The 12,821-nt window shown below is 34.2% G+C and overlaps 1 protein-coding gene across 5 annotated transcripts in view; it reads left to right on the top strand.

Moving 5' to 3' along the window:
- The window catches only part of LOC127877890 (dynein light chain Tctex-type 5-B-like), a 49,689-nt gene extending 37,097 nt beyond the window's left edge, over window positions 1-12,592 (top strand). For all 5 annotated transcript variants that reach the window (XM_052424212.1, XM_052424215.1, XM_052424213.1 and 2 more), the window contains 2 exons: window positions 1,170-1,260; window positions 8,101-12,592. In XM_052424212.1, coding sequence (XP_052280172.1) covers window positions 1,170-1,260; window positions 8,101-8,266 — 257 coding nt within the window. In that variant the 3' untranslated portion in view covers window positions 8,267-12,592. The remainder of the gene's footprint in view (window positions 1-1,169; window positions 1,261-8,100) is intronic.
- The last annotated feature ends 229 nt before the right edge of the window (window positions 12,593-12,821 follow it).

Here is a 12,821-nt window from a genome sequence, read left to right as displayed (position 1 = left end):
TTTACGTGCTGGAACCGAATTTTTAAGGCCTTTGCAAACAGTTTGGATCCAGATGAGACGCCACAGAACGACATTATAATTTAATCACTGACATTGGACTGCTTTTAGGCTGCATGAAAATTAACTCTTTCAGTGCTGGAACCGAATTTTGAAGGCCTTTGCAAACAGTTTGGATCCAGATGATATGCCACTGCAGGCTTGGCGAAATTGGAAAAAATCTGCCGGTCATCCGGACTGGCATTTCAGAAAATGTGCCGGTCCGGAGAAAATTTAGCCGGACCAAAAACAACAACAACACAACTATGTACATTAACATAAACCCTTTATTTAGCTCAACAAGCCACTGCTGGCACAGTGCTTTATCCTAATAAGATAACAGTTTTTCGGTGTTAATCAATTCGTCATGATAGCCTGGAAATCTTCTTCAATTTCCAAATCTTCTTCAGTATCACACAGTTTATCAATCTCCTTTTTGAAGTTAGGGATTATAACAACATAAACTAAAGTAAGAAGAAGTATCGAAAATAAAATTGCAGTTAACGGACACTAATTTGTACAATGTAAAATGCAAAGGGTTAATCTATCTCACTAATGGATGACCTTCCTCTGCGATGACAACCCACCATCAATTTCATTATTAATATGTTAAGAGATAAAAAACATTTTGTTAATATTGTTAAACTCCTGTATACTGTATCCCAATTCTGTATCCACCATCCTAAAATACAGGTCCCATTTCTTCTTTAAAAGGCATTTTATATTATTTTAAATAAGTTTAAATCAGCCTATGAACAACATGCAAATGCACTTCTGCAGGGGTTTTTAGCCTTATATAACAGAGGCCTATTAAAGGCTGCTTCCCAATTGAAAATTTCTTTCAAATCATGCAGTTTTCCCAAAAATCCTAACTTACACCAGCCTTTTCATTTCCCAAAGCAGTAATTTTCGCGATAATTTTTCCCAAAATGAGCAATTTCTTCCCAAAATCCATAGGCTAGGGCCTTTTCCCAATGAAGTGAGGAAAACCCCTGTTCTGGTTGTGGTTATTGGTTGACACCAATGTTCGGTATAATTCCCACAAATCAGAGAATTAAGTTTGTGGCTTTTGGCCAACAAATTTTTTCTGACATCAGTCAATAGATTAAAAATGACAAATTTTACTGCTTCAGGGAAAAAGTACGACCCCATAGAGTGCGCTCTGCTCTCCAAGGCCTTGGCTGACGACATTAAACTCCAGGTCAAGGAGCTCAACTACAAAAGGTATGCTAGCAAGTCTTAAAACACACAAACTATTTGATAACCTTTCTTTTAAGCTAACTGGTTCTTATTTTAAATTAATGGAAACTTGTGAAATTTCTTACAAAATTTGACTTTAAAAAATACATGATTTGCAGTCAAAATATTTTGATGGCTTGCTGGCGAATTCAAAATGTATAAAATGTATCTAATAAAACCAATACATGATGAAAATAAGATTTTCATTAATTAACATCATATGGTTTGAAGTTATTACAGGGAGTTCATAACAGTTATGAACCATTCAAATTTCATAGGGAAGATTTTAAATTATAAAGAACTAAAACAGTGTACAAAATGTTAGCTCATCCATTTTTATGGAGCCCACTGACAGAACAATCAAATAGCAGTTGCAACAGTTGAGATACGTGTATGCGTGTGTTTCAATGTCATAGCTTGGCCACAACGTAACTTTGTCCTTCGTCATGCGAACCTAAAATAACTTATCACAAATGACCAGCACATAGAGATGTTGTGTTGCGTCAACACAATCCTCTTCACCTCAAAGGTCAAGATTACACTTGAAGATCTTGAAAAAGTTGTGCTATGAAATAGAATGTCTGGGCAATTATTTGTCATGTGTAAAACACATTAACCCATTAATGCCTAGCGTCTAGAAAAAAGGTCCTTGCAAACAGAGTAGACCCAGATGAGACGCCACATGATGCGGCGTCTTATCAGGGTCTGCGCTGTTTGCTTAAATGAATTTCTGTAAGAAATATTCTAAATATAGAAATAAATATACTAGACATACCTAATTTTTGAAATAAATTGATCCAATTGAGAAGGATGGGAGAGTCCACTAGGCATAAATGGGTTAAGGTAACAGAGATCATAGATTAAATTTAGGCAAATACATCTTGTCTGGACTGTAATCTTGTCATTTGGTGTAGCATGTAACACCTGTCACCCTACCTGAAGGTATTAGGTCAAATTTGGCAATAAATAAAGTCCTGGGGGCCGTTAAATGAAATGTTGATGTAATTAATTGAGTACTGAAAATTTATAATCATATGATATGGACTTAAGCACATACGTATCTTCTTATTGAAACGGTCCCAGGGTGTTATTTTGTCATAAATCCAGCAAAATAAACCTTGCTTACTATAAAAGACCTTCATGTATGGACTATATGACAAGTGTTACACTCCTCTCTGCCTCAACTTGGGTCATGGTCAAACTTAGAGGTTAAAGATCAAATTTGTATTTTGACAGCTTCTGTGAACTGTCTTAATCATTCTCACTTAATCTTTCATCAATTAAAAAAAACAACACAAGAATATAAAAAAGTTACTTTATGTCGAACATGAGAAGACAATGTGTCACGTATGACACCTGGTTCTTCACATTAAAGATCAAGGTTGAATCTAAAGATCAAGGGTTAAAAGTGCAATGCTATAAATGCTTTGTGGATGTACTTAATTGTACAGGCAAATTAGTCTTTTGCCTCAAAAAAAGAGTAGACAAGTATTTCTTCTCTGATATTTCAGGATTTTCTCTTTTTTATGCCCCCTTTTGAAGAAAAGGGGGTATATAGTTTTCGCACTGTCTGTCAGTCTGTCAGTCTGTCACATTTTTCGTGTCCCCTCTCTAATTCAAATATTTTTCATCTGATCCTTACCAAACTTGGTCAGAAGTTGTATCTAGACAATATCTTAGGTCAAGTTTGAATATGGGTCATGCCGGGTCAAAAACTAGGTTACGGGGTCACTTAGTGCAGTTCAAGGATTTGGTATTTAGGTTTCGAAAAATGCTCATACCTTCTATCAAAGCGTTTATAGGGGGCATATGTCATCCTATGGTGACAGCTCTTGTTTCGGTCTGTTTAAATAAGCCAGCTTTCTTTTTATGCCCCCCTTTGAAGAAGAGGGGGTATATTGTTTTGCACATGTCGGTTGGTCGGTCCGTCCACCAGATGGTTTCCGGATGATAACTCAAGAACGCTTAGGTTAGGATCATGAAACTTCATAGGTACATTGATCATGACTTGCAGATAACCCCTATTGATTTTCAGGTCACTAGGTCAAAGGTCAAGGTCACAGTGACTCAAAACAGTAAAATGGTTTCTGGATGATAACTCAAGAATGCTTACGCCTAGGATCATGAAACTTCATAGGAACATTGATCATGACTGACAGATGACCCCTATTAATATTTCATCAATTAAAAAAAACAACACAAGAATATAAAAAAGTTACTTTATGTCGAACATGAGAAGACAATGTGTCACGTATAACACCTGGTTCTTTACATCAAAGATCAAGGTTGAATCTAAAGATCAAGGGTTAAAAGTGCAATGCTATAAATGCTTTGTGGATGTACTTAATTGTACAGGCAAATTAGTCTTTTGCCTCAAAAAAAGAGTAGACAAGTATTTCTTTTCTGATATTTCAGGATTTTCTCTTTTTTATGCCCCCTTTCGAAGAAAAGGGGGTATATAGTTTTCGCACTGTCCGTCAGTAGGTTAGTCTGTCACACTTTTTGTGTCCCATCTCTAATTCAAATATTTTTCATCTGATCTTTACCAAACTTGGTCAGAAGTTGTATCTAGACAATATCTTAGGTCAAGTTCGAATATGGGTCATGCCGGGTCAAAAACTAGGTTACGGGGTCACTAAGTGCAGTTCAAGGATTTGGTATTTAGGTTTCGAAAAATGCTCATACCTTCTATCAAAGCGTTTATAGGGGGCATATGTCATCCTATGGTGACAGCTCTTGTTTCGGTCTGTTTAAATAAGCCAGCTTTCTTTTTATGCCCCCCTTTGAAGAAGAGGGGGTATATTGTTTTGCACATGTCGGTCGGTCGGTCCGTCCACCAGATGGTTTCCGGATGATAACTCAAGAACGCTTAGGCCTAGGATCATGAAACTTCATAGGTACATTGATCATGACTGGCAGATGACCCCTATTGATTTTCAGGTCACTAGGTCAAAGGTCAAGGTCACAGTGACTCGAAACAGTAAAATGGTTTCTGGATGATAACTCAAGAATGCTTACGCCTAGGATCATGAAACTTCATAGGAACATTGATCATGACTGACAGATGACCCCTATTGATTTTCAGGTCACTAGGTCAAAGGTCAAGGTCACAGTGACTCGAAACAGTAAAATGGTTTCTGGATGATAACTCAAGAATGCTCACGCCTTGGATCATGAAACTTCATAGGTACATTGATCATGACTGGCAGATGACCCCAATTCATTTTCAGGTCACTAGGTCAAAGGTCAAGGTCACAGTAACTCGAATCAGTAAAATGGTTTCCTGATGATAACTCGAGAATAATTAGGCCTAGGATCATGAAACTTCATAGGTACATTGTTCATGACTGGCAGATGACCCCTATTGATTTTCAGGTCACTAGGTCAAAGGTCAAGGTCACACAATGGCTACCACTTCAACTGACAGCTCTTATGGGGAGCATGCATGTTTTACAAACAGCCATTGTTTTATTTGTTTTAGTCATGCTCATAGGACGTTTTCTTTTTTATTTTCAAAATAGAGGCATAAAATGATCTTTGATATAATTATAAAAAGCAAATATATTTACTTGACAAAAAACTTATGTAAGATTTTCAAAGCCTGGGGCTTTATAAGAATGTCTTCATTTATCATTAACCTAGTATTCTTTGTGTGATCCAAATATGAACAATCCTTTATTTAAAAAAAGCTAAATACTGTCTTAAATAATTATCTTGCAACTTTTTACAAACATGCTTGCTATTTACTTTCAATGTTTAAATGCACTTTAACAGGTATTGGCAAACTTTTCAGTCCATTATCTGGCATTTTCACAAATTGAGAAAGTTAATTAGATTTTCCTTATTAAATTGGTAACTGTGCACTTTCACTATAGCCTCACATTGAAATTTGATTTTTCAATTATTTATAACAATATGATAGATTATAGCCATTATAATCAACATGTTAACAAAGTCATTAATTTTTTTGCCATTTCCATTTGTTATAAGACCTTTTTTCAACATTGCTTAACAACAGGCTTGACGAAAATTGTTTGGGATTGTAGCACGTGTCAAATCTCCAGTTGAAACAAACTACTTTTTGTGAACTGACGTTTAAATGTGCATCTTTCTTGCTTCGTGGAAAACTGGAATTCAAATAGCTTAAAAAGACAAAAAATACTATGCCTTGAATGCCAGCATGTGTGTTTTTGTTTGTGAGAGCTGAAAATCCCTTGTGGAGCATGCTAAAAGCTGATTGAAATTATCAAGAGGTGCATTTATTGTTTTTTGCTAATTCCCATAGAGTTGATGGAAAAGTGTGGAAAACATTAAGTACATTTGAGATTGTTATCGATCTTCATATGCACTTTGCATAAAAAGTGGGGATAAACAGCTTAGACAGCCGTTATTCAATGGTCTAGTTTTTTGTCTGCACTGATGATGGAATAGGGGCTTAATTAATACTCAAAAGACAAAAAAGAATGTTTATTACAGCATTGTAAATTGTGTTGATAGTTTTGCTATTGAAAATTTGTTGTCAGTTGTTTGGAAAACAAACCATTGTATTCCTCTCAATAAACCTGCAAGGTAATATGTATGAAGTTTTTACTTTGTATGAATTGATAGTTGATTGTTTGTTGTGAACATGCAAACAAGAGGGCCTAAAGGCCTAAGGTTGCTCACCTGAGACATGTAGAAACTAACCTGATATTAACTCTTTCAGTGCTGGAACCTAATTTTGAAGGCCTTTGCAAACAGTTTGGATCCAGATGAGACGCCACAAAACGTGGCGTCTCATCAGGATCCAAACTGTTTTATATTCTGATAGTATTCTTTTTAAAAAATCGAAGAAAATGCTAATTTTAGAAATTCTGCAGACGACATTTTAGCAGACGACACATTTCCCAGCATGCAAAGGGTTAATATCTAGGTGTTTTTTTTACTCTGTATGACACAGACCTATTGTGGTTCTAGAGAGTATTTGAATAATAATAGTTAGTTTTTTTTAACCTAAAAAAACTAAGCTCTATTAGTGGGGCCAAATTTTACCCCAGGTGCGTGATTTGAAGAGGCTACCATAGGGTATCACGCTACAATATATGAAACCCCTGACCCTTGCCGTTTAAGAGGAAAAGGGTTTTATAGTTATTTTATTTATAAGTCTATTAAAATCATTTTTGGGGCATAGTAAGTTCAAGGATCTCAGCGGCATTTAAAGAGGGAAAACTATACATATGTTGCACATCAATTATCAAACCCTTGAGCCTTGCACTTTCAGAGACGATTTTTGATATTTAACGATATTTACAAATTGTGTCTTGTTCTGAGAAAACTGGGCATAATGCATGTGCGGAAAGTGTCATTCCAGAAAGTGTCGTCCCTGATAAGCCTGTGCAGACTGCACAGGCTAATCTGGGATGACACTTTACGCACATGCATTATGCCCAATTTTCTCAGAACAAGACAAGTAAATGTTTGCAAAGACTAATCATTAGTCTTTGCAAACATTTACTCATGGGGGTGGCAATGTTCCACCCTAGGGGCATGATTTGCACATATTTAGCCCAGTACCACTATATGATATTACATGCTAAATAACTAACCTTTATATGTTAAAAAAACAAGAAAATTGAGAAATTTTCAAAACCCTTAGTTTAACTTTTAGTTAAGTTACAGGGGTGGCGAAATCTAAAAAAACTATACTTGTCCACGGACAACCATTTAGGAAATTTAACTTTTCCGTTGCTGACCTACACTTGTCCATTTATGTTTATATAAATTATAAACGCATGTATTGATTATTTTAAAATAATGTGGAATAAAGCAAAGTGCGTATAATTTGCTTGTTTTAGTTATGGTTGTATTTTCATGGTGCATTCATTATAGCAGTATATTATAAACAATATAAAGACTTTCTCAAACTTTTAATCTTGCAAAGCTGGAGTGATTAAAACATGTGTTACACCTAATTATACTTTTGATGAGTGAAAAAAATCATCATAAAAATTGGCATAAGTATATTGTGCAATTATCAGTTGAACCAATATTGCCCCAATTCGGATTATTTGATCAGCCATTTCAAAATTCATGTTTATGTAAACAAGAGTAGATGTTCTTTATTATTAATACGTATACATGTTTTCTGCATGTTCATGTATACACAATTTATGTAATACAAAATCCAAGACTTTTGCTGGAGAATTTTAAATACTCCCGCAAGTCTTTGATTTTGTATTTTACTCATCAGCTAAAAAGTTTTTTATCTTAAAAAATTATCTGGAGCTCTGATCGTTATCTTAACAAATTAAACTAGTCCAATATGTGAAACTCATCAGTTCTATCTTTACCGTTAAAGTTGTCTGAAATAACAAGGTACATGTAGACCGTGTTTTTATTATCTTAGTTCGAAACTTTTATTTCAGTCTGATTGTAAAAATAAAGAAACCAGTCTATACACTGTCTAAAAGTCGAGCCGAATATTGAAAATGTGGCATGCTCCCGGTCTCTTATAGAATAAGGGAGATCACTGTGTAGGAGAGTGCCCGTATTTTAGCTTGATTTCTCTACAAATAGCACTGACAATGTTATCGCGTGTCAACATCTGGTTTTGTAAAACTTAATTATGTCTTTAATACAATGTATTTTTTTGTATTCCCCGACTAGACTGGTTGTCCACGGACAACTTAATTGAAAAAAATCAGTTGCCTAGACAAGCAAATGTCAGACATTTGATTTCGCCACCCCTGCAGTTATTGAAATAGAAACAGTCCCCATGCGTTTGGCTATTAATAATGAAAAGTTGACCCATGTGCTTAGTTATAGCTCAAGTTTTAATGCTTACAGATACAAGATCATCTGCCTAGTGACCATTGGTCAGAGGAATGATCAAGGGGTCAGTGTAGGTAGCCGCTTCCTGTGGGATGCAGACAGGGACACGTTTGCTGCAGCCTCCTGGAGTAGCCGTCACCTTTACGCAGTGGGAACTGTGTATGCCCTCTACTATGAGTGACCAACATGGGAACAGGGGACATGTTGCAGAAACATCTTATGTTGAATTATTTATTTTTGTACAGTTTTAGTACTTTATCTGAAGTATTTAATTTTAGCATTTTATAAGTTCAAAATTGGTCCCTCGAACAGCATTAAAGCAGATAGTTATTTAAAGTTATTTGATTTTTTAGATCTTACTAAAATTTCATTTAAATATGAAATTATTAAGATTAGGTTAAATAATCTAAAGATCTAACTTAAGATGTTTCTGGAGTATGAGCTCAGAACCTGCCAAGATCTATATATGAAGCCTGTCTCAATACGCAGCATCCTTCATTACAACTTTGGTTATTACCATTATTTTTTTAAAATACTCAGTGGTTTTACATGCAGATACAAAAGGAAGCAAGAAAGGATTATCAGAAAAGCTCTGAACTGTTACCAGTGTCCTCATTAGCACTTACCATTTAAATGCTTTGTTAATTGTTATTGTTTTGTTCTACAGTTTTTAAAGCCATTGTGGTCTACATAGTTATCAATCTTATACTAGACTGTGAATATTTACATGTGCAATCAAATGGTTCTAGTCATTTTGCTGTTTGTGGTCATTGATTGTTGTTTTGGATTATTATTATTACCCCCCTTTCAAGCAGTGGGTTAAATTGTTTTGCACCTTTCAGTTGGTAAGTTTGTCCATAAACCATTTTGTTTCAGCATGATATTAAAGAAAAACTTCAACTTACTGTCATCAAAGTTTGTATAGAGGATATTTGTTGGATTCGATGGAATAACGATTTTATTTCACGAGTGATCATATAATATAATATTTTAAATATGTATTCAGGGGTTTTTCAGCACTGTCTGCGCCTCCGGGAAACGGAGGCATTCCCAAAGCAAACGGACCCGTTCCCAATCGAATTTTGATTGCATTTTTCCCAATTCCAAAAAATAAAATCTTCCAAAATCGTAAAAATAAACATAATTTTTATCGAAAGAGTGACTTCCCTTCATTCACAACATAATAAAGCCTTTAGTGACACAGATTTTTTGGTGCATTTGCCGGATACATTTACTCTCAGCGATGACGTTCGAACTGTTCCACATTATACAAGAGTATATAGAGCCACACAATACACATTCTATACCATATCTGTAGACGCTTATTTTCAATCATGGCTTCGCACAATAGTAAATATTACATTAAAAAAACAAAACAAATAGACGCTAAAGGATGTGTAACGATATCATCGATGTTTTCGAAACGCTCAGAATCTTCCGAAATTACTGCCGCGAGTAACCCTGAACAGACAGGCTCGGACGATACGCAGCAAAATGTAACAGCAACAGAAGTAATGCCAGGGCCACAAAATCGGCAACTGAATGCTCAGAGCCTTGTAAGAAAGTTGTAGTTCAATCGTCATTTAATACATTAAAGTATGAAATGAAATACCCATGGCTCTATTTTAGCTCGGCCAAAAATGTTGCTGTAACTTGTGTTTGAGCAGTGTTTGTTTTGCATGTGTTTATATAAAGAAAATTGTTAAACCACAGACTTATTTAAGCATGATTAATTCAATTTGTTTTCCCCAAAATGAGCCGTTTCACGAAACAAAAATTCCCAAAATGGGCAATTTTGTCGATAAAAAATTCCCAATTTGGTCAGACTCCTTTTCCCAAAGTAGGCAGAAAAACCCCTGGTATTTTTTATGATCACGAGTGAGTTAAAATAGATATTTATCGAATCCAACAAATTTTCTTTTTATTTTATGCTTTTTCCATTGTTAATTTACATTGTAAAGGAGTTTAACTGGATAATTTCGCTTGATTTATGACGTCATTTTGTCGAAAAAAATGAAGTCATTTCAAAGTAAAACAGTGAAAAATATCGATATTTTTCGCTGTTATTTTTCACTGTTTAAAACAGTGGAATACCAGTTTTATTTCACTGATATTTCTATATAAACCACTGGAAAGCATAAAATAAATAGATGATATTTGTTGGAATCGGTGAATTATCAACTACAATTCACGAGTGATCATAGAAAAAATATATTTTCTATGATCACGAGTGAATTTATATTGATATTCCACCGAATCCAACAGATTTTATTTTTATTTTATGCTTTTTTCACAGTTAATATACATTGTTAAAGAGTTTAACTAAAGAATTTCGCTGAAATAATGGCTTCATTTCGTCAAAAAAATGACGTCATTTCCCAGTAAACAGTGAAAATTATCGATAATTTTCACTGATAGTGTTAACTGTTTGAAACAGTGAAATTATCAGTTTTAAATCACTGATATTTCTCTATAAACCACCGGATAGCATAAAATAAATGTTTGTTAATTGTGAGGTAAATTCATATGAACTTTGTAGTCAACGGGCCTAATCACATGCAAATGTTATATTTGGGCCGCGTTCTGAGAAAACTGGGATTAATACATGTGCGTAAAGTGTCGTCCCTGATTAGCCTGTGCGGACTGCAAAAGCTAATCTGGGATGACACTTTACGCACAGTCATGCATTAAGCCCAGTTTTCTCAGAACAAGGCTCATTTGATCACCACTGTGGGAGTGTTCTTTATATCTCTACCAAAGACACCAAGTACTGATTCTAGTTCCAGGAAACAGACTTGAGAGTGTTTCAAATGAGCCCAAGGCTTTCTATGCAGTTGAGCTAAAATAAATAGGTTTAAACTAAATGTTCTCTCCATATGCCATATATTGAATAACACTATGAAGATATATTATGGTAAATACAAATGCCAAGGAAAATTTACATACCAGTACATTTAATAAAAATTATCATTTCGTAATGAAAATAATCACTTTTTTATCATACATTTTATGTGATGCAGTTTTAATCAGTAAAAAAAATATATAATAACACACATCCGTTAATGCATTAAAATCATAAAAGATTTTCACCTATACTGTGTTTGTCATGGCTTGCTATTTTGTCTTAGTTAAAACAATCAAATAACTGCGATATATATGCCATTTCATCTCTCAAATGGGAAATGCAATTTATTTTACCATCAAATGCATAGATAGCTTCAAACATATACATAAACAAATACTAGTACTCTACTCTCAATATAATTATATATGACAAATGTTTTGGGTGGTTATCAACATTAAGGTCATATCAGGATAGTCACACAAATAAGTATGTTGGTTTGTCATTAGGGGAGACCATTATTCATCCAGTTAAAGATCAAGATATCAAAAGTCAAGGTCACATGGGCATGAAATATTTAAAGCATGTGGAAACAAATTGTGTGCATATCCGTGGGGGGACATGTTAAACAAACATCACCTGTAATATATTGATGTGGTCTTATTCCCTGCTGCAATAAGAATTATCTAGTCTTTAAGGTTATCTTATCAATTATTTATGAGTTGTTGCAAATTATTTTTTCCTGTTTACTTAATACATCATTAAAATGTCTACATATATCTAAAAGCATTGTTAAAAATGTGCATCGTATATGAAATGTGTGTGTAGTTATTTTATTTGTTTACAATGAATTAATGTTATTTGTTGTATTTTACCATTTATTTCTTCAACTGATATTATTAAATATCACTTACTGTTAAAATATTAGTGATTAAAGATGTTAATTTTATAGAAACTTGTTTTAAGTTACTTATAACAAAATATAGAATATTTTATGCTATGTGCTTAACTACTGATATTTTTAAGCTAATAGTAACAAGCAGTGAAACCAACTTATAGCCAATATTATCCTGGCATTGAATTTCATGCATGGATATATTAAAATACTGTAATGATGCATTCATTACTTTTGTGACTAGAAGTGATTAAAACCAATGCAAGTGTTGCACACTAAGTATATTATTATTCCGTCATTTAACTTGTGCAAAACATGCACAAACATGACCCAATCCAAGTAAAGGAGACAATTCAAGCAAATAATAATTGCTAATGGAGCTAATTAATAAAACAAATTGTATAATGAACAAAGAAAAAGGTAAAGTATATTCTAGTAAAAAATTAAGATGTGACTTCTCATTAAAAGTAGGCTTCAATTAAATGTTTATTTCACATGCCAATTCTAATGCTTATATTCTGTGCTGATACATATATCATTTGGGTCTGGTAAGTACTTCATTTTTTATGGCATAAAACATTTGTTAATGCTGAGTTGACTCCATCAAGAGAAGAAGCTATGGATTGGTTGACTGACTAGAGCTTCAAATGTTTTTGCCGAGTATAATTGTCAGAGATGTCACAGCACATACACTGGCACTTGTTTCCCTTTAAGTTGCTTATGCCATTTATGTACAGAAAAATGATATAAAAAATGTGTGAACTTGTTTATTGAAACTTCTTCAACTTTGCCATTTGGGGACATTTGCAATAAGCAGTGGGATTACTGATGTGTTTGCCCCAGTTTTGGGACGCATAGGACCCTGATTTGAACTTACAGGCTTTTTCTAAGATTTGACCCGGTGACTTAGTTTATTGAGGCAATTTTGTGTCTCAGATCGAAAGTAATGGCCTAGATATTGCCCAGATAAACATTCTTACCAAGTTTTATCAAGATTGG

The sequence above is a fragment of the Dreissena polymorpha genome, chromosome 4 (genome assembly GCF_020536995.1).
Source record: "Dreissena polymorpha isolate Duluth1 chromosome 4, UMN_Dpol_1.0, whole genome shotgun sequence".
Taxonomy (NCBI): domain Eukaryota; kingdom Metazoa; phylum Mollusca; class Bivalvia; order Myida; family Dreissenidae; genus Dreissena; species Dreissena polymorpha.
The sequence above is the reverse complement of the archived record's forward strand: the minus strand, read 5'-3'. Positions and strand labels throughout refer to the sequence as shown.